The sequence below is a fragment of the Rhipicephalus microplus genome, unplaced genomic scaffold, assembly GCF_043290135.1.
Source record: "Rhipicephalus microplus isolate Deutch F79 unplaced genomic scaffold, USDA_Rmic scaffold_12, whole genome shotgun sequence".
NCBI classification, from domain to species: Eukaryota; Metazoa; Arthropoda; class Arachnida; order Ixodida; family Ixodidae; genus Rhipicephalus; species Rhipicephalus microplus.
This window is the reverse complement of record NW_027464585.1, coordinates 44,492,357-44,519,700: the sequence shown is the minus strand read 5'-3', so window position 1 is coordinate 44,519,700 and position 27,344 is coordinate 44,492,357. Positions and strand designations below refer to the sequence as shown.

At 43.8% G+C, this 27,344-nt stretch overlaps 1 protein-coding gene across 7 annotated transcripts in view; it reads left to right on the top strand.

Moving 5' to 3' along the window:
• Positions 1 to 27,344, top strand: part of LOC119166781 (methylthioribose-1-phosphate isomerase) — a 373,314-nt gene that overhangs the window by 224,314 nt on the left and 121,656 nt on the right. For 6 of the 7 annotated variants that reach the window (XM_075882518.1, XM_075882513.1, XM_037418122.2 and 3 more), the window contains exon 5: positions 4,995 to 5,228. The exons of the other annotated variant lie outside the window; for it this stretch is intronic. In XM_075882518.1, the coding sequence (XP_075738633.1) occupies positions 4,995 to 5,228 (234 nt within the window). The remainder of the gene's footprint in view (positions 1 to 4,994; positions 5,229 to 27,344) is intronic. 7 annotated transcript variants of the gene reach the window in all.

Genomic DNA, 27,344 nt, shown 5'->3' with positions numbered 1-27,344 from the left:
TATGCTTCTGGCACTCTTTCTGTTGGAAAAATGTCAGGGAAATCATGTGCTCGCACCTTTTGAGAATTCAATTATTTTTTTTTCCTGAACTGTAATATATACGTCTATTTTTTCACGCGTAGTTTGTTTATGCTGTCGCAGCGACTACCACCCGTACATGCGATCGTGTGTGAGCGCTCGTTGCGATTTCTTGGGAATGATGGCGTTTGCTTGTATATTTTGCACGATTTTAAATTATCATTACTAGATCGTGTATTGTCTCCTGGGTGCGGACAAAACTAGAACTGTTTAAAGGGAAGAGCTGGCATACAAAAAGCGATGCTGATTTTTCGATGCCAGCACGCTTCTTTTTTCATTTTTTTTCTTTTTAGAGTCTTGGCATTTGATTAGATTGCGTGAAGAGATAGTCAAGAGGCGTGGTTGGGGCCAAGGAGGCACGAAGCACTCCCGGGCTCGAGCTTATGATCAGCATAAGAACCAGTCTTGAGTTATTTTTTAAATATAACTTTGTCTACCAGTTGTAAGGCATTTACGAAATCTTGGCTGTCGTTCGCTAGGCAGCGAAATTGACAGTTACAGGAACAATGGACCACCACGACAACGTGGCTTAAATTTTTGTTGCTCTTAGAAAAGAACTAACAATATTGTATATATACATTTGCGTGACTTGTCAGGCACAGTTCATGACCACGAAAAAATTGTCTTTTTGAGGTATAGTTATTCTACACACAAAGTGACAGAAGTTTTTTCTTTTTCACTATTTGGGTTTGATATCGCACATCATGCACGATCCCATCCCCCCATCTTTCGGAAGTTGTACATTCATCACAACAATTCCGCCACGCCATTTTCATGTAAAATTCAGCGAGTGTTCGGGTTTCACAAGGCTGGTGGGCAGCACAAATCAAAAGTTCCCCTGCGAAGTAAGGGGTTTCTTGTCCGTGTTGAGCCGAGCTACGAGGCTCATTGTTTTCAGCAAACCCATCATAATAAAATATAATAATAAAACGAAGCGAAAACAACGCTGGTGCCTACTCGAGTGGTGCTTAGATTTTTGAATTTAAATGGTCAGGGCTTATGCTTGGTGGTCAGTGTAATCATGTCCAATTGACATTTGACCGAGTGGTACATTGAGTATTCTGTGTATATTAGGCACTTGCGGATAGAGAGCTTGTCTCGTAGCACAAATGATGTACCAAAAAGCAACCGTGACGCTGTGCGTTCAGTGATACAAATCACCGATGTCGTTTTTGTGGGATATTTCAATTTTTGTAGAAATTTATTGTGCCTATAATTATGATTTTGAGGGCCTAAAATGGTGTTTTACCTGCTTGTCTTTGGCACCTTAAACACACTTTATTAGTACCTGAAAATTCGGCCTCTACTAATGACGCATAAAATGTACTCACAGGTACAGAGGAACGTGAATAAGCATCTCAGTTGTTACTTCGCTGTGTCTGTAAAGTGCGCCCTTTTCGTAAGCGGAGGTTTGTGAATAATTGTAGTGACCTTTTTGCGCCCCGTAAGTACAACATAATTGTTCCAGTGCAAGCCCAACACCAGCTGAGACGTATGAACCTCCCCACTGGGACATAAGGGCAGGCGAGAGATCGTCCACTCCCTTCCTTTCCGCAGGCCAAAGTATGCGTGAAAGATGAGAGCCGCCCCGTGCTCATTGCGCCGTCTTGCTGATAATGCTGAAAATACGATAGTGCCCCCCGAGATGTCTGCCGACAGTGGTAAGTGGTAGATACAAATAGCTTGCCGTTTGAACATCGCAAGAGCTACCCCTCGATGGCTCAGTGGTTAACGCCTTACGATGCGGAGGTCCCACGTTTGATTTTGCGCACCGGAGTCTTTTTCTTTCTTGTGTTTTCATATATATAAATACGTACACATATACGGTGCATGACATCGACACCTACGTTGACGCCGATGGCGAAATCCATCCTAGAAGGTCAATATAATTGCAATCGCAAAAAAAAAAGGATGTAGTAAAGAGCTTTTTGAACTTGTCGTTTTGGTTTACACGCCGCTGCCGCCGACGAAAAGTGGACGTGCACTGCCGCCGATGATTTTACCCTGCATGCCCTGCCGCCGCCGACTCAAAATGAGTCCCACGCCACCGCCGGTTGAAATCGCCTCGGCGCACATCTCAAGTGCTACTAGTGGTGTCCCGCTCTTGTTATGAACCTTGATGTCAAGTGAAAGTAGTTTTGCACGGCGAAAGCAAATGCGTCGTGCCATTATGCGTGTGTAAACCAGTGACTATGAGTGTGACAGAGGCAAGACATCAGCCGTATGTCAACCAGGAAATGTTTCCTCCAAGTGAAAATGTGAAAAATATCAACTTTTTGGTCAGCTGAACCTACTCTATGTGGATAAAGCTTGACTAAGAAACGACCCCGGATACATATGCATGTGATTGAGGTGTATGTAAAAGCGCATGAACTTCCGAGAGAATAAATTTTCCATTCGATGAAGATAACTACTTTTCCTGTAGTCTTTCTTGGGGTATGCATGTTCATATTCTGCATTCGTGAATATTTGGTCGACATGTTATTTGAGTAAAGTTGTTTTTTTTTTAAAATTTCTGATGGAATATGAAAGCCGTCGTAAGATGCGGGGTCGGCGTAAAACTACTTCACATAACTGAGGTTTTTAATACAATCGAATCACGATGATTTGAACTCAAAGGGGCCCAAAAATTTGTTCGAATTAAAAGAAGTTCGAATTAATGAAAGCTAAATAAACGGAGGGCTCTCCATGCAGTGGCACATGTGCATTGAGCTAACACACGGAAGGGAAGTTTAAGAAGACTTACATTGATTCACAAATCACAGGAAATCCTTATTAATTAATTGAAATAGTCGGTGATGCGCGTCTGTACACGTTTGCTTTGCAGTGAGCCAATCAATGTCGCACGCAGCTTGCAAAGCATTTCTACTTCGGCTTCAGCATTCTGCTGGCAAGAAAAGTTGCGCGCAAAAATGTCCAGCGCCGACACTTTCTAAAGACGATGACAAGAAGGACTGCTGCGTAGCGGAGTGGCTGCTACAGCTCCAGACACACGACCATGTTCAGTAGCAATGGGTACGCAAAGTCGATAAAGCCAACAATGGAAATGCCATGTGGATGTGGATTTAGTTACATGGCCTGCGATTACGAGTCAGCACAAGAAACAAGTGTTTCTGAGTCAGCCATTAAAATATTAGCATGTACCCACTGCAAAGTCACCTCAGACCCTTGTGGCTTATTTTTAAAATTATAGTTGGTACTGCTAATGAAGTCAATTTTCGGTTGGCACACTCTGCAATCCCCTTTACGAAAATTGGCCAAGCTTGCCATATGCTGGAATAACTCACCATATACAGCAATAACCCCTGGCATTTTTTTTTTGTTGCTAGGATTTCTGTTACATCTCACTAAGAGACTGTCACATAACGTCATGTTTCTGGCTCATGGCAACAAGAAACACTGATGACGAGGCACTGAATACGACTCACCAGGCGCACAAGCAAGTCGGCGCAATCGGCCACACACCGCACAGCCACGTTCTCAACGTTACAAAGATGGGGGCACCATCTGCTAAACAAACCTGAAAACGCACCTTTTCGCGCGCTGTATATTGCATAAATGACCATTGTATCTTTCTTAGATGTAGTTGATATGCTTAGTGGTCTTTTGCTTGAAAACAACAAGCGAACAATGCACTGCAGGCCAGTAGGAGTAACTTAGCTCGAGGAAAAAGAAGAAACAACATTCAACTGCGCTCATAGAAAATACTCCAGGCGTTTTCATACACCGGGCAAGATCCATGCACATGCGTGAGAGCACATGTGTGATAATGCATAATATTGTTAACTGATAAATGAATAGCCTCTATTGAATAGATGAAGTGATGGTGTGCTGATGCATCGATCTATGGCATTCTTTATGAAAGACATTTGTACAGTCTGTTTCACACTTAGGGGAAATCTCACAGCTCATTTATTCGCGATGGGGCCTTGATGTGGCCAGCGTTGTAATCACGCGTCGACTACGGCTGCATGCGCTGGCTGCATTGTCAGTCAGTGGGCGGGTTTCATCTTTACTGTGGCAACTGGGCCGATATCGCTCATCAAGTGTCTAAAATGAGTGTCTTCATCGGTGCGGAAATATGACAAGGCAATAATAAGATCAGTTGGAAGCTTCTTGCACGCATCTCAATGCCGGTGAGTGAGTGCTGCTTGGTGTAATGAAATGTCATCGAGAAGAAGTTTGTTCAGGTCGTTGTTTTAACAAACAACATTCCCGAATTTATTTTTCGTTGTTTTATCGTTTTGAAACCCATAGCTGTGCAGCAGTCACTGCAAATCTATTTGTTTTTCTTCAGCAAAAATTTAATACTGCGCTGGCACGTGCTCTTATGGTTTTTCCCCGTCGCAACATACTGCGGTGCACACACCAAGAAAAAATATGCGTGAACGCACTCTGTAGCACAGCATTTTGAAAGAGATAACAAAGTATGCTGCAAATATTGTTTTCAGAACCATATTATTGCCAATGAAGGCTGCGAGATTCGCATTCATACAACGTTTATAACAGAATATCCACCTAGTTCCCGCAGCACTGAAAAAATCAGCATGCTACCCGAGAATGTGGCCAGAGAACGCCGCCGTAGCAGACGAAGTGGTTCGACATTGCGCTCCTGAAGCGTCTGTGCATGCGTGAGCTGCTGCCGGCATGCAAATGCTGTGCTGGCCGCATCGCGATGTCATGCGTTCGGAAATTTCCCCCTAAGTGTGAAGCAGACTATACAATCTCTCCCCCTTTATTTTCACTTACCTACATTATTCAGCACAAAACGCACCTGCCCAAATCAAGCTCTTGTTACAGGCCAGTAGATGATCCAGTGAATAGTAGGAGGTCTGAATTAAGCTGCTCTGATTGACAGTAGGTATTGTGGACAGTTTTTAAGCATGCTATTTGTTCTGCACACGATCTCTGCCCAGGCGTCGTGCGGCAGCTGTTCGAGAGTGGCCGGCTGGAGCGTGCGTATTGCACCGAGACACGGCCGTACAACCAGGGATCCCGGCTGACAGCCTTTGAGCTGCTGCACGACTGCATTCCAGGCACGCTCATTTGCGACAACATGGCCGCTGCCCTGATGGCCACGGGCAAGGTCCATGCGGTGGTGGTGGGCGCAGACCGGGTCACTGCCAATGGGGACACTGCCAACAAGATCGGTGGGGCTGGTCACTCTTCCATGGTTACCGAGCGAGTGTTTGTGAGACTGACACGGAACACATAGGAGACATCATTTTGTAGTTTCTAACTGCAGTTATGACATAAGCTGGGAGTCGAGCGCGAAAAAACAACTTTTCTGTCAACCAAATCCAATCCATGCATATTGCATGTCTACCGATTGAGCTAAGGCAGAGGCCATAATTTCTGTGAATGATGTCTGCAATGTCCCTTATTTGTCTGCTTTAATTCCATTTCATATATTGCTTCCTGGGCTTCATTGACATTTTCTGTTGGTGACATTGCATTGTGCCCAACAAGGAAACAAGCCCGCGTCCAAGCCTGGAAGAGCACTTTTGTAATGTGCTCACTTAGCAGTGGCAGCGCTCCTGCAGGCCCTGCACAAAATTTAGTCATAACTGGAATGGTACAACAACCAGCAGTTGCATAGTATGCACACAGAATGGCTGGAACAAAATTGATGTGGGAATATTGAAAATTTTCAGAACAAATAAATTACAAGTATGGGAGGTTAACTTTCAAATATTAAATCGAAAATTCAATAAGTGTGTAGTGGAATAGATTTGAACACACTAGGAGAAAACAAAGAAGAGTCCATGACTACGCAAATGCTCGTTCAACTTGGAGCACTCATGTAGTCATCTTCTTGACTAAGTAAAATCTTTTAGTGCAAATAAACGATGTGGGACCAAAAAAGAGGAACACACGCCACGATTGCTCATCTCTTTATACTGAACAAGGGTGTCTCAACTTTTGAGTTGAGAGTGAGTGCTTGTGGTGAGTGTTTCTCTAATCTTTTTTTTTTGAATATGTAGGGATTAACGTACCAAACTCACCATATGATTCTGAGAGATGGCGTAGTGGGGGGCTCCAAAAATTTAGACCACTTGGGGTTCTTTAACATGCACTCAAGTCTGAGCACACAAACCTACAGCATTTTCGCCTCCGCCGAAAATGCAGCCGCCGCAGCCGGAATTCGATGCTGCGACTTGCGGGTCAGCCACCCTGTGCCTTAGCCATTTGACCATCGCGGCAGGGCTGTGTGTTTCTCTTTCTTAGTCCTGCATCGTTTATTTGCCCTCAAAAGTTTTACTTGTAATCATTAGGTACCAACTAGCCCACCTAGCTACTATATTGTTAGTGTTGTGTTCCCATGTTGGGCCACATATGGCAAGGTGTAGTCTTGTGTTGGCAATATTATTTTATTTACTTTATTTATTTGACGAGATTTGACGAGATTAAGAGGTGGACAAGAAGTGCAGCTTCAGAGGTCCCGGAGTGTAAACTGTTGGGGGGACCTATTATAGTGCCTTATCATGTCATGAAGTTAATTAAGAGTGACCGCATGAAGCCGCTGGCGCAGTTTTTGAGTTGCATCAACGGTGTGTCAGCATGTCTATAACACTGGTGAAGAGGATGGGATCGGCATTCAGATGGTGTCGGCGGTATCAAGTATGAGCACACGTGGGTGCATCGCTGCAGATTCACTATCGGGGCAATCTGAAGGAAGGATAACATCTCCCCACGATTAGGTGCGATCGATGTAGCTACAGAAAGCTACATCAAGACATTCGATCTCTCTTGGCCAGAGGAATGGGAAGTGTATGCTCAAAAATTCAAAGTCTTTTTTTTTTGGAAGCCCATAGTATAGCGAACATTGACAAACAGAGGTCCAACTTCCTGCTCCGATGTGGCTCCACAACGTTCCAATTAGCCAGACCGCTTGTGGTACCTGCACATTTAAAGGACACAGCGTTGTCAACAATACTGTCTGCCCTGCTAGAGCATCTTGCCCTGAAACCATTTGAACTAGCTAGGCGTTACGATTTTTATCCCCGCAACCAGGTGCTGGGAGAGTTAGCTGCTGGTTATCTTGTGGCCTTGCACAGTACAATTTAGTACTGCCACTTCATGGTCCTCGACACTGCACTGCGGGACCGCTTCTTATTCAGCCTTCACAACGGAAAGGTGAAGAGACGAGTGTTAGCCAAAAGGGAGTTGCCGAAGCCTTTGCAGCAGAGGTTGTGGATCGGGAGGCTAATCCTCGGCTGCGGACCGGCATTGCAGCCATAAAAATGAAGCCAGTGCACCAAGGAATGACAGGGGACACGGCCATAGGGCACAACACTACCTTGGAGGATGTTCTCTGGTTACGAGATGCTGCCGGTGCTCGGTGGGACTAAGTCGGACTGCATGGTGAACACTGCACTAGTCGTGGCAGTCCACACCAGTGCCATCTCTCTCATCTGAGGTACGCACAATGCCAAAATTTCTGGGAAACGGGGCATATTGCAAAAGTGTGTGATTCTCAGGAGCGGCCCAAATAATGAGAAAACTGAAAAAAAAAAGTCAATTCAAGGGTGCCTCTCAGGAAATAATCTTGTACTGCGACGACGGTGCACGCACATTCATTCACAGGCTGCCTGAACTTGCCAAGGAGAAGGCGTATGTCAACGTCTGTGTCAAGGGCACAGCCTGATGAATAGAAGTGGACTCGAGCTCAACATTCTCGCTTATTTTCGATGTCACAGCCAGAAAATTTTTTCCGAACAGACGACTGCCAAAGCTGTAACGACTGAATATTATAATCAGGGACTTCTAACACAATCAGATTGCCGTGCATGAAATTGCCACAGTCAGAGAGACATTTGACCATTTCAACGCGCTACCGAAAATGATAATCGTCAAAGGTCTGAATTGGTTCTCACCATTGTGTGTCACTATTACCAGGGGGAAACATGTCAGCGAGCCAGATAATTTGTGCAAAGTCATAGTTCAAGAATTTGCTTCTGTTTTCGATGGGGAATGGGGTTATTACCGTGGACCACGGGTGAAGTTTGCTCTCAACCCAGATGTTGCACCATTCTGCCTGAAGGTTCGGCGAGTACCATTTCTGCCCCAAAATCGATGTCGAGCTAAATAAGCTCATACAACAGGGAATTCTTGAGCCCGTTGACCACGCCCATTGTAAACTTCTATCGCAACTCCTTTGAAGGCCAAAGAGGATGCACGCATTTGCACCTACTATAAGTACTCTATTAACAAGGCCCTGCATTCCTGTGCATATCCTGTGCTGATCACCACCCATCTTCTTGCATCCATGAATAGCAGGGGGAAAATGTTTACCCTTTGAGACGCCAGGTACAAAATTGTGTACACCACTCGTTTTTGCTATTTGCATCTACTATAGGCTTAGAATGAGCAGAATATATCATACCTTGGATTAATTGAACCTCTTATGTAACAAGTTTGTCTTCATCTAACTTCATTTTGCATTTGCATACGGTCACTTTTCCGAACACACTACCTCGTTCAATGAGCCGTGCGACATGCCGCTTTGTGTGAGACACGTGAAAAGCAGAATTTTTGTTTTCACGAAATGAACATAACCAAAAATGAATTTTGACTATTTTTCTAGCCTGAGATATTGTTCTGTTTATGCCAAAAGTAAGCATGAATAACTTCAGGGTAAAGAGATATTTAATTACAGCTTAATTAGGATGAGTTGCTGTAACACACATGAATTCAACAATTATGTCATTTATTTATTTATTTATAATACCCTCAGGGCTAAAAAGCATTGAAGAGGGGAGTGGGTAAATACATGAAAAATACAAATAAAACAGTGTAATTATTACAAATAAAACAATGCCATAAAAGACTTGGATAATATCAACATTTGCGCAGAATATGCAAAAATAGTTATTTCAAAAATATAAGAAATAAACAGAAGCAATAAATATAGGTAGCAGATTTTCCTGGTTATACAATGTTAGCTAATGTTTCGTGAAAAAGTTTGAAGTCAGTGATGGTTGCGACATTCGAGGGAAGGTGGTTCCAATCATAAGATGTGCGGGGAATAAATGACTGAAAGAAAGACTTAGTGTGACATGATGCGATTCCTACTTTACTGCGATGATCAACACGGTTTGAGATGTAGAGAAGCTTGATTGATTGATTTGTGGGGTTTAACGTCCCAAAACCACCATTTGATTATGAGAGAGGCCGTAGTGGAGGGCTCCGGAAATTTTGACCACCTGGGGTTCTTTAACGTGCACCCAAATCTGAGTACACGGGCCTACAACATTTCCGCCTCCATCGGAAATGCAGCCGCCGCAGCCGGGAATCGAACCCGCGACCTGCGGGTCAGCAGCCGAGTACCTTAGCCACTAGACCACCGCGGCGGGGCTGTAGAGAAGCCAGAGTATCAGGTCATTATTTATTTGTTATTCATTTATTTCGACATACTGCCAATCCCATCGGGGATTTTAGCAGGAAGGGCGTGAACATAAAAATTCGAATAGGTACACAATAAAGACATACATCGCGATAAAGTACAGAATGAAACTAACAGAATCGGATCATTTAACAATTTCAGATCAAAGAAGGCATAAAACATTAGTGTAAAGAAAAGTTGTCAGAAGAAAATAAATGCAGCGACTTGGTTGACACACTGGTTGACATATTGGCATATGCATCAAGAAACACAACAAGAAATCACAGCAATAAGAAACTACCTTACAATATGGCGAAGTATTTCAAGGAAGGGCAAATTTATACACACTGAAAAACAGAAACATGTTCAAGAATCAACAGAGCGATTTCTCTTCACCTGGATTCAGTACTAAAAATTGCTTAAAGAAAAAATATGATGACATGATACTTCGCTCGTACAATGTTCACACGAACACACATAATAAAATCAACCAGGTGATTCCGTTTGCATAATACAAAGTTCATTTTCGACAAGGGTTAGAAATTTTGCTAATTCGGTAGTGCTGGAGATACTCGGATCCAGTTTATTCCATTCATTAGTGGCTAACGGAAAGAATGAGTACTTAAAGCAGTTTGTGTTGAAGAAGTAGTCGTTAAGTCTCATTGGGTGTTTTTGGCGTGTTGTTCTAGTTTGATCAAACGTAAGATAGGCGGATACATCAATGTTTAAATGACCATGTATTAATTCATGTATGAATTTTGCACGTGCTAACCTTGTTCTATTCATTAGAGTAAGTAATCCAGCTTTTTTCATTAGTTTAGTCGGAGAATCTGTATGTCTGTACTTGTTGTAAATGAACCTCATAGCTTTCCTTTGTATTCCTTCCAGTTTCCTGATTTGCTGTTTTGTGAATGGTGACCAAATAATATTACCGTATTCAAGTAATGATCGCACAAGGGAAGTGTATGCAAGCAGTTTTAGAGAAGGCGGGGCCTGGCGAAGCCGGTATCTGAGTGTAAACAAGCGGCGTAGTGCAGCTGAAGTAACGTAACTTATGTGTGCATCCCATCGTAGATCTTCAGTTATAATTATTCCAAGATATTTATGCTGACTTACTCTAGTTATGATTGATTGATTGATATGTGGGGTTTAACGTCCCAAAACCACCATATGATTATGAGAGACGCCGTAGTGGAGGGCTCCGGAATATTCGACCACCTGGGGTTCTTTAACGTGCGCCCAAATCTGAGCACACTCTAGTTATGGGAATGTCATTAATGGTGTAAAGAAAATTTGACCTAGTTTTTTTTCGACTTACTGATAAAATTGTACACTTGTTTGCATTAAGTGACATCTGCCATTTACGGCACCAGCAGGAAACATCTTGTAAAGCACTATTTAAAGCTACATGGTCCTCCGTTGAGTTTATTTCTCGATATAGCACGCAGTCATCCGCGAATAATTTGATTTTTTCCTTAATATTTGTAGGCAAATCATTAATAAAGAGAAGAAACAAAATTGGCGCCAGCACACAGCCCTGCGGAACTCCAGATGTGACGGAGGTGGTAGCAGAGGTTTCATCGTTAAATTCCACATACTGTGTACAATCAGTAAGATAATTTTTGATCCAGTTAAGAACAGTAGAATTTCCTAAGGTGGCCTCAAGTTTTTGAAGTAGTTTCTTGTGTGATACCTTGTCGAATGCTTTGGCAAAATCGAGGAAGATTAGATCAGTTTGTTTTTGGTTGTCAATACTCTGGGATACCTCATGTGTTAATTCCACTAATTGAGTTATGGTTGAAAGACCTCGGCGAAAGCCATGCTGATAGGGAGATAATATACGTTTTTCTTCTAGGAAAACAGTTATTTGTTTAAGAATTATGTGCTCCAAGATTTTACAGATTGTACATGTCAGGGATATAGGTCTAAAGTTAGATATATCATTTCCGCATCCTCCTTTATGCACAGGAACAACTTTGGCCTTTTTCCACTCCACAGGTAAAGAGCACGTTGATATTGATTTGTTAAACATGACGCACAGATATTTAGCTAGCACCTCTGCATATCTTACAAGAAAGATGTTAGGAATGTTGTCAGGCCCTACTCCTTTTTTTGTGTCCAAGTTTAACAAGAGATTTATGACACCGGCCTCATTGACAATAATCGATTCCAGGGTACCTTCCGCACTAGTGTCGATGTCTGGAATGTTTCCGTCATCGACAGTGAATACAGACTTGAAATGGTTGTTCATTTTGTCTGCAGTGATCGGGTTATCTTTTTCCGGGGGTGTGTTGCTTTTGTTGTTTTTTGCAGGCTTTAGGTAGCTCCAAAACTTGCTGGGTGAATTTTTCAGAAAGTTTGGCAAAGTTTCAGTGAAATAGTTGCTCTTCGCTGTTTTCATTTTTGTTTATAGGTCACTCACAGCAGCAGTCAAATTATTTACTGTTACTGCTACGGGTTTTCGTTTCATTCTCTTTCGTATTCGCTTTACTTTGCGTTTCGCATGTATTACCTCTCGTGTTATCCACGGGTTGTGTTTCTTAATTTTTTTCACTCTAAGAGGTACAAAGGTATTAATACAGTGGAGCATAATTTCTTTTAACTGAGACCATAATATGTCAATGGTCGTGGAACTATCATTCGACAATTCTTCGAAGGACGGAAACTTTATAATTAGATAATTTAGTATGCTGGTGTCGTCGGCATATTTAAAATCCGGGTAAGTAATTTTTATGTTCGTTGGTTCTATTTTATCACGAAAGGGGACAGTGCACAAAGTGAGCTTGTGATCAGATATGCCATCCATAACTTCAATCTTTGTTTCATCGGCTGGGAAGTGGTTACTCAAGAATATAAGGTCAAGAATATTTGAAGTTTCTCCCTGGACACGTGTTGGTTGGTTGACTACTTGGTGAAGATTAAATCGCAGCATTGTGTCGATAAGGACATCTGAGCATGCGGAATGAAATTTTATGGATTGCCAGTCGATATCGGGAAGGTTAAAATCACCCAACAAGATGAATCTTGCGCTTTGTATGTTTTGTTCAATGTAGTTGTAGAGCGATTGCATGCTATCTTCGCCAGAAGTAGGACTGCGATAGCAGCAGCCCACAATTGTTGTGTGAAGACCAAATTTTAGTTTACAAAAAGACAGCTTCTACACCTTCAACCTCTGGCAGCACAGTGTATTGTATTTCGCGTTTTATCATTAACGCTACTCCACCGCCTCGTGTCGGTCTGTCCTTCCGTATTATATTGTAATTTGGGGGCGTTACTTCACTATCTAAAATGCCATTATTTAACCAGGTTTCGATTAAAGCAACAAAGTCTGGCTCAAGGTCGAGAAGTAGGCATTCAAGAGATTCTAATTTGTTTAAGACACTTCGGCAATTCACATTTATAAACCTCAACTGGGGCGGATTCGAGTGCGAGACGCCGGCCCGTTGCTTGGCAGGTTTTTTTTTCCAGTTGAGGGATTTTTTGCCTCGCCAATCATCACTTTATCGTTTACGGTGTCATCCCAGCGATAAAGAATACGGTCTATACTAATTTTGTCGTAGACAAGATGTACCTTTTGCCCGGATTTCTTATTTGGTTTCGCCGAGTCCCACAATTTTTTTCTTATATTACGCACACGCTGGGAAAAGTCTTCACTAATTGATATGTCGGTATCCTTTAGTTTATGACAGTTTTTCAAAATCTTTGTTTTGTCTCGATCATCAAGGAGTTTGAAAATTATTGGTCTAGTTTTGTTCGCGCTTGGTTTACCGAGCCGATGTATCCTTTCGATTGAAACAGGTTCAATTTTCAGAACACCTTTCGCAACTGTATTGTTTATTACTTGCTCTAGTGATTCCTCGTCTTCTTTTTCATCCTCAGGGATGCCATACACTATCAAGTTACTTCTTCTTGACCGGTTTTCTAATTCATCCAGCTTTAATTCTAGGCCTGATACTACTTTTTCTAAGGCGGAAACTTTTGTGGTGCAGTCAGGTATTTTTTCATCTAAGGCAGCCAGTTTTTCTAATTTGGACTCAATAGCGGTTAGTCGTTCTTCTTTAATTTCTTTAATATCACCAGCAATTTGCGTTAGTTGTTGAGAAATTTGTTTTAAGTCGGGCCCGGGGTTTGTCTCGACGTCACCTGCTAGTAATAACAGGTCCCTCAAATAGCAGGACAAGTTACACAAGGGATCACAAAGCAACCTTGGGCACGGCAGCACAATCAAGAAGAGGCAGTCAGAACGCATGCATTCGCCGTAGCGTTTTCTCACCTGTAGACATACAAGAAGGGATTAGCGCTCTGCATGCTTCGGGTGCCACCGTGCCCATTAATCACCGTCGCTTGGGGGGCCGTATTTATATCCAGGGTTGTCGACGTTGAGTGAGGCACCGAGGGGGCGCTGAAGATGGCGTCGGCGCAGTACGTCGCTGAACCCAACGGGTCCAACTTGTAGGGCCGGCCATCCATACCAACCGGCGCGTGTTGCACGTGACGGGCTTTATCACGGCCTGGATTTGCTGTCCACGCTGTCGTCGGTTTGCCCGCTTCTTCATGCCCCGCCGGTATCAGCAGCAGGAAAGTGCCGATCGTCGCTTGGGGGGCCGTATTTATATCCAGGGTTGTCGACGTTGAGTGAGGCACCGAGGGGGCGCTGAAGATGGCGTCGGCGCAGTGCGTCGCTGAACCCAACGGGTCCAACTTGTAGGGCCGGCCACCCATACCAACCGGCGCGTGTTGCACGTGGCGGGCTTTATCACGGCCTGGATTTGCTGTCCACGCTGTCGTCGGTTTGCCCGCTTCTTCATGCCCCGCCGGTATCAGCAGCAGGAAAGTGCCGATCTGTACGACATACAAGAAGGGATTAGCGCTCTGCATGCTTCGGGTGCCACCGTGCCCATTCGGGTGCCACCGTGCCACCGTGCCCATTATGAAGTGTTGGGTGATAAAAAATTTTATGAAACAGTGATTTTTCTTCGGTGAGCCAATGGAATAAGTGATAAGTTATTTTTCATTGAAGTTATACTTGCACAGCGGAGTTATTTTGTACTAGTTCAAGAGAGATGAGGTTAGCATGGCTGGGATCCCATATGGAAGATGCATACTCGACTTTAGGGCGTATGAGAGACATATAGAGTATTAGTTTTAAGGAAGAGGGTGCTTTGGAGAAGTTACATCTTAAGTAGCCGAGCATGCGATTAGCATTGTTAATTACGTACTCTACATGAGTTGTCCAACTCAAGTCATTTGTGATGTGCACGCCAAGATATTTATAAGACGATACGGAATCTAAGGGAATGTTGTTTAGATGGTAGGTGTTATTATTCGAGTTAGTTCCTAATACGTTCATTGTCTTGCATTTCTTAACATTAAGTTCTATTAACCAGTTATTGCACCAATTAGCTATGTTATTTAGGTCAGTTTGAAGTGTTTTAGTATCATCAACATTGGTAATTTCGCAGTAGATAACACAGTCATCTGTGAACAGATGTATGTTATAAGTTATTGAAGAAGTTAGATTCATATTATATACAAGAAATAATAAAGGTCCAAACACTGAACCTTGAGGCACACCTGACTGTACTTCAGTGAGTGGTGAATGATGGTCGTTAGCAGTTACCAATTGGAAGCAATTAAAGAGAAAATGTTCTATTCATTTAAGAAGGTTAGTGTTGATATTTGGCAAGCTTAGTTTTAAGAGCAGTAATTTATGGCAAACCTTGTCAAATGCTTTGCTAAAAAAAAAAATACTGTCAGTGCAAGATGGTCGATCCAGGATTTGATGCAGATGATGACTAAATGAAGCAAGCTGTGTCTCGCAGGAATACAATTTTTTAAAACCATGGTGCGCTTTGGAAAAGTATGAGTTAGACTCTAGAAAGTTAGCAAGATTAGAGAAGATTACATATTCTAATAATTTGTAACAATTACTTATTGGTTATATGGGTCGGTAATTAAGGGGTGAATTTCTGGGCCAGATTTATAGGTTGGAACCGGCTTCCCTATTTTTCATTCCTTTGGAAGTAGACAAGTACTCAATGATTGTCCAAATATTTTTCTTAGTATCATAGAACTAACTACATTAGTGCTTTTAAGGAATTTGCTATTAATGCTATCATTGCCAGGAATGAAGTGGAATGGTAACTTATCTATTAGTTTCAATATTCCAGGTATCTCGATAATTACTGGATCCATGGGCATGTAATTATATTGGTGTGCTTAAAGGAGTATGATGTTACCGGATTAAGAGTACTGGCTTGAAAATAAGTCATTAATAACTGATGCGCACATGCTATCTGTGATATTATTTCTAGATAAATCTTCTAGTGATATAGTGTTGTTAGTGGCTTGGTTAATCATTTGCCAAAACTTTTTAGGGTTATTTTTCAGTGTTTCAGGTAGTGTTCTAGTTAGGTAGTTGTTTTTTGCAGTTCTTAGAGCTCTTAAGTAGGTGTATGCAGCAGATTTGTTTTCCATCGCGAAGGTGAAGGCGAGTTTTTAGCTAAACGAAAGAAACGCTTTTTTCGACAAGATAGGCATTTTAGATGACTAGAATACCCCGGCGCTTGGGGATTGGAAATGAGTGTGCGATTAGAAATGTACTTCTCGATCAATTCATGGACTGTGCATGGGAACAGGTCCCAGTTGGATTGAACGAAACGATATTTAAAATCTCTAACAAAATCATCGTAAAAGTGAGTTAGCTCATTATTTATTGCTTCAAAGTTAGCTTTCCAGTAGTATCGTATGCATTTCTGCTGTTCAGCCTTTTTACTAGGGCTAATATTGATGACTGTTTAGCAAGAGGTGGTCACTGATTCCTGGTAAGTATGTCATGTCGGAGACGAGGTCAGGATGCGTTGCCAGTATTAAGCCAAGATTGCTTGCTGCATTGCTTGTACCTTTTTTTTTTAAAGTAAACAGTGCGAAAAAGAAGACAGAGAAGTAGGAAGACACAGGACGAGCGCTGACTTCTCTGTCTTCTTTTGTTGCGCAGTTTACCTTAAAAAATGAATCGTTACCAACTCGCCCAATTTTCAATACTATGCATTACTTGTTTTCTGGTGGCTTGAATTACTAACTGAGTCAAGCAATAGAGCATGTATTAAGAAAATGTTCACTGTGCTGAGAAAAAGGGAAGATACGTATAGGCATTGTGTTCCACGTTATGTTTGGAAAGTCAAAATCTCCGTGTAAAAACATAGATAAAGGAGGGAAAAAAGAACTTACTATGTTGATGGAGTCATGCAGTTCGTTAACAAATGTGGATGGTGAGGAAGGTGATTTGTAGCAGGTACCTAGAACCACCTTACAGTTATCTAAAGTTAGTAAAGCCCAAGTTGTTTCTAGTAAACTGTTCACTTGAACTGATGATGATGGTATGTCCTTTGAGACCGCAAGTAGTACGCCTCTTCCTCTATGCTCGGTGCAGTTGCAGCGATAAACCATGCCCCGCCGCGGTGGTCTAGTCGCTAAGGTACTCGGCTGCTGACCCGCAGGTCGCGGGTTCATATCCCGGCTGCGGCGGCTGCATTTCCGATGGAGGCGGAAATGTCGAGGCCCGTGTGCTCAGATTTGGGTGCACGTTAAAGAACCCCAGGTGGTCAAAATTTCCGGAGCCCTCCACTACGGCGTCTCTCATAACCATATGGTGGTTTTGGGACGTTAAACCCCACGAATTAATTAATTAATTAGCGATAAACCATAAAGTTGTTTGCCTCATGAAATATCTCTGAGTCTGTTGTTTGTGCGGAAAGCCCCGTTTTAGTTAAAGCTACTATTTTCGCATCGCATGTATCTATAATGGATGAGAGGGCACAACGTTTATTAAGAACACTTCTGGCGTTAGCAAAGAGTACAGATACCAGATACGATTGATGATGAGATGATGTGCCACTACCCCTTCTTTCTCCCTACAGTGAGGCATTTCGACCAGTGGAGTCTCCGCGACTTGATTGGTTGCCACGCGAGTGTATTTCTTCAACGCGATCAAGTTCAGAGTTGTAGTAGAAACAATTATTATTCATGAACAATTTGTTATAGCGCAATTTAGACTGCTAGCACCCATGATAACTCTTTGCAAATTCGATTAGTATTTGGCGAGAAGTGCAAGTACTTTCACAAAAGTCTTCCGTCACTGACATTTTCTTTTGTTTCAGCTGGTTACGAAGTGAAAAAACTTTTTCTCTGGTCTTGTAGTTTCAAAATTTGGCTATTATGGGGCGGCATTTGGCAGGTGCAAACGTGCCAAGTCGATGTGCGCGATCAATCGACTCTGTGCAGAAAGATTCAAATACTTCATTTATCGCTGCTGATAGTTTAGCTTCAGTTTCGTTCGAGGTTCCTTTAGCGTCAGCTATACCATTCTTGTTACACTAGAATATTGACTGCCGTTGTAGTGATTTGACACATTTAGGAGCAGTTAGTTACTGCTCTTTATTTACTGCTCTTTGTTAGTAACGGAAGTTACTGCTCTTCATAGGTGGCACCTGAAAGGGTTAAAAGGGTTAAAACTGTCCGAAAAACTAGAATTGGTTCAGGCATACCGTAAACTGCCAGCGATTGAGGAAGCATTGGACTCTCACGATAATTTCAGAAGTGCTTGCCAACTGAGATGGATTGAAAGAGAGATGGGAGACCATGGTGGCAAGGCAAACACACATTATACACTCAGGGTGACTAGGAAATGCGCATTCAAAACTAACTTAACACAAAATAGAACCCAAAGCACTCTAACACAAAGCCTAATTAGGGTCGCCTCTAGTCTTGGTCAGTGCATAGCGAAGATGTTGTCTCAATAACCAATACAGTTCACCATGTTGACTCTGTGCCTTTTGCAGTGTTGAAGATTTGTCGAGTCTGTCGTTAATGTCCTCCGCAAGCCCCTAAGGTTGCTTCTGCCTGATGGTTGGTTGCTTCTGCCTGATGAGCTGCTTGTGCTCATTGCCGGTGTCCCGGCTATCTTCGTCACCTTTGGCCTAGCTAGGTTAAACATAACTCATCAGTGGTGCCATTCGATGTCACCCAACCAATGGTGGGGCACTTTGATGAGTGCGGTTTGTGCTGCTATCGTCCTGGCGCAAAGTGGAAAAGATATAGGTCAACCGGGAACTGTTGTGAAAAGGTGTGACAAGTCCAGACGGCCTCACTTGGGTGTTCTGAGGTCGATGGCCACTCTCCTCTTACGTGGACAGCCTTTAGAAGCGGGTGGCTACTGCTTCCGTTGCGGTAGCAATGCTAATTTTCCTGATCTTTGCAGCTCGAAGCCCCACAAAGCAGTACCTTTTTTTTGTCTGGGATTTTGCACCACTGCCTGGGTCGTGCACCACGAGATTCTCTCCAAACAATCCCATACGTGAACATGTTGTGTGTACGCACAATTGAGGCCTCGTGGAATACCGCCACATTCCAGCATTTGACGTGCCTTGCGCCCTTTTACTTATGACATTGACCCCTTTTTTAAGAGTTTTTTTTTCTAGAAGAACTGGTCTTCTTTTCTTCGGTAACGTAGTTTTCTGGTCTTCTGCTGGTGACATCACTTGCAATCACTCGTGTAAAGGCTGGCGTAACATCTTCCATTGCTGCCCGCTTTTACTTGTCACACTACGACAATATCACACAATTCACTAATTCACCGCACCAACCGCTCAAAAATACGCTCTCACTGTTTTCGTAGTTTATTGTCCAATATACACCACTCCATTACACTGTTTCACAACATCACTTAGATGCCTCATTTGCTACAGTTCGGGCCGAATCTTCCACCAAGTGTTTTACATCCTTGTATATTCTTTAACAAAACATCGCTCAGGTCACTTTCTTGCATGGATTATGGAGATCTTTACTCCCATTTGCACAGCGCTATTATAAAATACTTTGACCATTACATGCTCACGTCATAACTTGTCTTATCACAACTTCATTTTTTTAAAACTTTTAGAATACAAATTCCTTACTAGATTCATACCCTCGCTCCAGTGTGGTGGTGTAGTGGCTAAGTTACTCTGCTGCCGACCCACAGGTTGCAGGATCGAATCACTTCTGTGGCGACTGCATTTTTGATGGAGGCAAAAGTGCTATAGGCCCATGTGCTCAGATTTGGGTGCACGTTAAAAAACCCTAGGTGGTCGAAATTTTCGGAGCCCCCCACTACAACATCTCTCATAATCATATGGTGGCTTTAGGACTATAAACCCCACATATCAATCAATTAGATTCATACCCTTCTTCATCTTCCTCTTTTCAGATTACCCTCAATTCTTTTTATTGCATACCTCAGGGTCTTATCTTTCCTCTCTTTCACAAATTTCTCTGAAGATACTCCAACACGCTCAAGAACTGGTGATGCACTCTCAGTCGGCTCTTTCCTACTCCCACTTGTCTGCCTATCTTCTGCACACTCTGGGCTTTTTTTGCCTCCTCTTTTGTTATGTCCTGATTTATTTTGTTGGCATAAGCCCTCCACACTGGATCATCAACTCTCTGCACTCCTGGCCTATTTCCTAGAATGACATCATATTGTCACAGTGTCACGACGTTGACGAAAGGGGAAGACTTCAGGTCAAAGATGAAACTGTTTCTTTGGGCTTGACCTGTGGCTACGCAAAAGAAAAGTCAGATTTCGGCAAGACACTGGCACTGATAGTGGCGAACGGAGCATCGGCCGTCGATCAACTGGCAAGCGGTGAAGTGCGTCAGTATTTAGATGCCTGCCTTCGAATATTCTAGCTTTATCAGTAGTGGCCTCATAGGTTCTAGAATAATCTGTAATGCTCGCAAAGTGGGCGTAATCCTAAAAAAGTGATTTACTGCAGTCCTGAAATTCACAAACACTGCATGCGCGGTTTGCCCTGAGATTCACTGACAGTAAAACAGGGCGATGACAAAACTTGAGAAGGGAATGTAGCATTGCCCCCCTCTGAAAAAGGCATTGTCGTGATTCTTTAACAAAAAACAAAAGTGCAATAATAAAGTAAGAAAATAAACAATAAGTACAAGCAATAAAACACAGCAACAACAAAATAGTCCTCAGGTTCACGCATGAAGTGGCTTGAGACACACGACATGGACGACTTCAAGTCATGCACGGTGCCGTTGAGAGTTCGTAATGTCGTCGAGAACAACTTCATAGTCCAATGTACCGAGACATCGAACTAAACTGTATGATTCGAAGTAGCATCACAGAGGTTTTTTACTGAGTCTGCTTCAGTGTATAGGCAGACCTAAGGACGGTCACCAGGCTAGTAGTTCACAAAACTTCATCGAAGATTTTAACAGCAGCTGTCATTCATTTGTTGGTTTTTGATGCAGAGGCAGGTGAGTTGTCGAGCTTCTTCGGCACTCTGGAAGTAGACAGTCAAGTCGATATTTACTTCATCGCTGACGTTGGGTAACACGGGGCTGAGCGTCGTGGCTTGATTCATTCCATACACCAGCTTGTACGGTGTCATCTGCTCGAAGTCGTCATACATGGCCAGCATATTGGCGATGGTCTTATTAAGGCGCTCGGTGAGGCCATTGGTTTGTGGATGATAGGCGGTGGTCCGGCGGTGACTTTTTTCGCTGTACCTCAGGATCGTCTGAGTGAGGTCTGCCGTAAAGGCCGTATCCCTGTCTGTAATGAGGAACTCTGGAGCTCCGTGACGCAAGACGATGTTCTCGATGAAGAACTTTGCTACCTTGACGGCACTGCTTTTGGGCAGGCCCCTTGTCTCGGCGTAACGCGTAAAGTAGTCGGTGGCTACGACGATACATTTGGTCCTGAGATTCGACGTCGGGAATGGCCCCAGTAAGTCCATGCCCATTTTTTAGAACGGCCAGTGAGGTGGCTCGATGGGCTGAAGAAGTCCGGCTGGCATAGTCGGCAGTGTCTATCGTCGTTGACAGTCTCGACATATCCCGATGTAACAAGTCACATCAGTGGCAAGTCGTGGCCAGAAATACTTTTCCTGTATTCTTGCGAGCGTAGGGGAAACACCGAGGTGTCCAGCTATCTGTCGTCGTGTAGAGTGTCCAAAACCTCTGGACATAACGCTGAAGATACTACAAGGAGGTAGTTGGCTCGATGCGGTGAAAAGTTTTTTTTGACAAGGATGCCTTCACGCAAGAAAAATGAGGCCAGTCCTCGCCTGAATACCTTTGTAACAACGTCAGCCTTGCCCTCTAGGTATTCCACAAGGCACTTGCTTTCAGGGTCAGCAGGCTGTCATACTGGAAAATAACCGATGCTTAAGGTTCCCAGGAACCAGCCGCTGTCCCCGTTGTTCTGCGACGGTGGGTCAACGGGTGTGCGAGACAGGCAGTCAGCGTTACAGTGCATTTGCCTTGACTTGTAAAGGACGGTGATGTCGAATGCAGACTCCACAATGCGAGGCGACCTGAAGGGTCCTTCAAGTTAGCTAGCCAACAGAGGGCATAGTGGTCGCTCAAACATTGAAAAGCCTGCCATAGAGGTAGGTGCGAAACTTGGAGGTAGCCCAGATGATGGCAAGACACTCCTTTACTGTTGTAGAATAGTCGACTTCCGCCTTAGATAGCGACCGACTCGCATAACTGATGACCCTTTCAAGTCCACCAATTTTCTGCACCAGGACAGCTCCAATCCCTAGACTGCTTGCATCGGTGTGGATTTCCATGTAGGCATTTTCGTCGAAATGATCAAGCATTGACGGTGCCTGCAGGTGTCATTTAAGTCCTTGAAATGCTTCATCCTGCGGGGTTACCCACTTGTTTATTTTATTTATTCAAATCACAATAATAGTGAAAGTTGGGATAGTTGGTGGTTCATACTTGGGAAGTAAACACAGCGCAAAAATATAGACAAGGACAAAGGAAGAGACGACACCGCGTTATTCAAATCACCTCACAGGCCCCTACATCACAGTATTGTGTGAGGGGGGTTACATAAATATGGGTAACAATAACTGGAGCATGTGAACTTTATACAATGCTTATTGACGTAGTACAGAATACTGAAAAAAAGAAAAAGAAAAAAATACAAACGGAAAATGTCCTTATAGGATAGGTAAAAAAACACATCAATGAGGAAATATTGCTGTTACCTCTGCTCTAAATTTGGTTGCATTTCGAATGTTGACGATGTGCTGCGGAAGACCATTCCAATGAAAAACTGCTTTGGCAAGGCGGCCAAATTAAATGCGATGGTTTTACCTGAAATACATTGGTAACTGAATAGGTTATTCGACGTGAAGTGCGGAAAGGTTTTACAAGAGGCAGCGATGACTGATGGGCACTATAGATGATCTTATGAAATAAGCAAAGCAATGCTATTGGTCTACCTTGGGGTACGCCAGATAATACATTGCTTAATGGAAATGAGTGGCCGTTAGCAACTGTGAATTGTTTGTGACATGACAAAAAATTTTTTAACTATGATGTTGTTAATGAGTCCAGAGCAAGGGAAGTGATTTTAGCCATTAAACGTGAATAAGCGACGCTGTCGAATGTCTAAAAACATGCAATCTGTCTGAATGTTTTCGTCCATATTCTGCAGCCCGCAGGTCGCGGGTTCGAATCCCGGCTGCGGGGGCTGCATTTCCGATAGAGGCGGAAATGTTGTAGGCCCGTGTACTCAGATTTGGGTGCACGTTAAAGAACCCCAGGTGGTCGAAATTTCCGGAGCCCTCCACTACGGCGTCTTTCATAATCATCAGTGGTTTTTGGGACGTTGAACCCCACATATCAATCAATCATATTCTGCAGCAGATCGTTAGTAAATTCGAGTAATTGTGTTTTGCACAAGGAACCTTTCCTTGGCATCAATCCTTGTAAGGTAAATCATCGGCTCGGCGATGTGGGCAAGATCTTCGACGAAACGCCTGTAATAGGCGAAGAGGCCGACAAATAGACGCACAGCCTTCTTGTCGGTGGGTGACAGGAATGCAGCGATGGCTGTTGTCTTCTGGGGGTCGGGGTGTACTCGAAACTTGTTTATCACATGTCCCAAGAACAAGAGTTCCTGTAAGCTACGCGGCACTTTTCTGGCTTCAGAGTGTGTCCAGAGGTTTCAATTGCTTGTAGTACAGCTTCAAGGCACTGGAAATGCTTGTAGAAACTTGAGGAAAGTACGAAAACATCGTCCAAGTACACGAGGCAAGTCTGCCACTTCAATCCAGCCAGAACGGTGTCCGTAACACGCTGGAACGTCGCAGGCACCGACCAAAGATTAAAGGGACGGACCTTGAACTCGAAGATGCCGTCTGGTGTAATGAAGGCAGTCTTTTCTCCGCCTGACTCGTATACTTTGATTTGCCAAAAGCCTGTTTTGAGTTCCAATAACGAAAAGTATTTGGCATTGTGGAGTTGATTAAGGGCGTCTTCTATTTGGGGAAGAGTATATACTCCTTCTTCGTGATCTTGTTGAGTCAGCAATAGTCAATGCAGAAGCGTAGTTTCATCCTTTTTTGTCGCTAACACCACTGGTCATGTCCATGGACTCTTTGGAGACTGGATAATGTCGTCTCAGAGTATTTCGTCGACTTATTTTTTTATGGCCACGTGTTCTCGCATCGAAACTCTGTAGAGGCTTTGACGGAAAGGCCTGGCATTTTATTCTGTCACGATTAGATGTCTTGCAACTGGGGTCTGTCGAACTCTCGATGACAACAAAAAGCAGCTCTTGTATTTCAGGAGCAGGTTTTCGAGCTGTTCCTGTTTATGCGTTGAAAGGCTCGGATTAAGGTCACAAGTTTGTTGAAGGGTTTCAGTCATCAAAGTAGATTCGGCAGAATTGATCGCGAAAGTGTTGCTGGCTTCTAGTATCTCATCGATGTAGGCAACCGTCGTGCCTTTGCTCACGTGCTTGTACTTGTTGCTGAAATTCGTAAGCCTCACTCTTGCGTTGCCTCTTGCAGCTCGGCTAATCCTGTGGTGACGCAAATTTCATGGTTGATCAAAAGGTGCTGGTCGCTTTCAATGACACCTTGCATGTTTGTTGATTCTTGAGTGCCAACAAAAATGCTGACGCCCCGCAGGGGCGCCTGCGTAAGTAGGCGTTTGGTGTGTAGCGACACCACGGACCCGAGCTAACGGGGGAGTTTCTACTCCCTCCCACGCCTAGCTGTGCGTGGCTTTGCCGTGTCCGAGGAAAAGGGGATCCTGGGGGTTGAGCTGACGCTGGGTGATTGGACCTTTAAGGCCCCCCAGCAGATGCAACACACCCCTTTGGCCCCGGCTTCACGTAGACGGCACCCCTGGGCTGACCCACCCAGGGGAAATCGATAGTCGCCTTCTCCTATCTCTCTCTCCCTACATCTTCGTCTTTATCTCTTACTATTTATCTGTCCTGTCTTCTACTCTCTTCCGTTTACTTCCGATATTCATGGCGGCAAGGGTTAACCTTGTGTAGGTATCCCACCTTGGATAATTACATTGGGTTATAGTGGCAGCGTACAGCTGGCGTTGGGAGGGCTTGTTTTAACAAGTCCAACCACGTCCCCTTGTTGGGCTCCGTGGTGGGTGGTCGCCGCTGTTACCGAACACATTCATACTTGTATGGCTTTACAAGCATCCGCCGACCTTGATCGGTCTCGCAAGAGAGGCCGCACCGAAGCAAGTTATCACGCCTCGAAAGAAACTAAAGTTACTTTCGCGAAGTACCACATTATCCACAGTGACAGCACACCTCTAAGAAAATTATCCCCATTTTTGGTGGCTAAATGCCTAAAAGAAAAAATAGGACCCACATACAAAGCATCCAAAATGTCAAGCGGTGACCTCCTTTTGGAGCTAACCGAAAAAGACCAAGTGCCTAAGCTATCCCAACTAACCAGCATTGGAGAAACAGCTGTCACCGTTTCGGTCCATCGCTCTCTAAACACCAGCAGGGGAGTGATCTCTGAAGAGGACTTCTCAGGCCTTAGTGACGAAGAGCTCCTCGAAGGTTTCCAAGACTAAAACGTCATCAAAGTCCAAAGAATTGTAATTCGTCGCAATAATCAGGAATTGCCCACCAAACACGTAATACTAACCTTTGGAACATGTGAAATGCCCACCTCTCTTAAGGCTGGGTACTTAAAAATAAATGTCAGACCCTACATTCCCAACCCCAGACGCTGTTTCAAATGTCAGAGATTCGGACACGCCTCGCACTCTTGCAGAGGCAAAAAAACATGCGCAAAATGCAGCGCAAACGACCACAAATCAGAAAACTGTTCATCCTCACCCCACTGTGTTAACTGTGACGGGGAACACCCAGCGTATTCCCGGTCATGCCCATGTTGGAAAAAAGAAAAAGAAGTGATCGCTCTGACCGTCAAAGAAAAAATATCATTCAGCGAAGCGCGAACACGGCTATCGTACCTTTTCCACAGAAGTTACGCCGATGTGACGCAGTCGGGGGCAGCGTCACAAAGACCTCAGGAGTCGACCGCTACCACACCCAGTGGTTCCATGGTGACTCAAACCGCCCCCGTAAAAGAAGCAGCACCAGCTGCTCCATGCACATCAAAGGGCCCGCAGACTCCGGTCTCCCTGGGCCCTAAACTCAATAGAATGCCAAGGCCTGAGATCAGTTTCTCAGCGCCTCACTCTCGATCTTCCAGCGCCTCAGACAAGGCAATGGAGATCGACCACAAAACTCCGGTGTCATCGACACCGAAGGACAAGCGCTCTCTCGAGCGTACCAAACAGTACAAGGACAAAGTCCCAGTAACCACAATAAAAAAGCGATAACCGTAATGGTTATCGTATTTCTCTCTATTTCTATTTCTTAATATTGTCACCTATCATCTTTTATACCGATCAATCCCCAGAAGTATATTTACTTAACTTTATTCTGCCATGGCTTTTATCGTACATTGGAACTGCAGAGGCTTAATTCATAACTTAGGTGACATAAAGGACATCATTAAGAAATTCTCACCAGTAGCCTTTTGCCTCCAAGAGACAAATCTTGGTGCAAAACACAGCCATTTCCTAAAAGGCTTCAAAGTTGCCCGAAAGGACCGTGAACATTGCAACCGTCTTTCAGGAGGAGTAGCCATAGTGGTGCAGGGCAGCACTCCTACGCGAGATGTCCAAATAAACACATCTTTTGAGGCCGTAGCCGTCACCATCCTAACATACAAAACCATCACCATCTGCTCACTGTATATCCCACCTCACACCCTTTTCACCACCAAAAACCTAGAAAATCTAGTGGAACAGTTGCCAAAACTATTTATCTTAGTTGGGGATTTCAATGCTCATTCAACCCTTTGGGGTAGCGACAAAACTGACGCAAGAGGGCAAGCCGTGGAAGATTTCATTTTATCGAATGACATCTGCCTTCTTAATTCCGGTGCTTTTACCTACTTTTCACCAACCTCGCGCACTTTTAGTTGCTTAGATCTCGCCATGTGTTCATCGTGTATTTTTTATGATTTTAAATGGGACGTCGTCAACACGTCTTATGGTAGTGATCATCAACCCGGCATCATAAAACTCATACCATCTTACTTAACTTTAACAAGCAGGCCACGCCGGTGGAAACTGCAGCTAGCGAACTGGCCAGTTTTCACAGAAAACGCTAAGCTCGATGAAGTTTTCTCATCGGAACTTTCTGTTGAGGAACTAAACGAAGAGTTCGTCAAAGTTTTAATATTAGCAGCAGAAAAAGCAATACCGCAATCATCAGGCATCGTACGCAAGAAATTCAACCCTTGGTGGACAAACGAGTGTACTGATGCCAAAAAACTACAAAATAAGGCCTGGGGAATTCTACGAAGATACCCCACCTACGCCAACCTCATCAACTTCAAACAGGCAAAAGCCAGAGCCCGATTTATTCGAAGACAGGCAGAAAAGGATTCATGGCAAAAATACATATCATCAATTAACAGTTCAGTGACATCTAAACACATCTGGGACCAGGTAAGGAAGT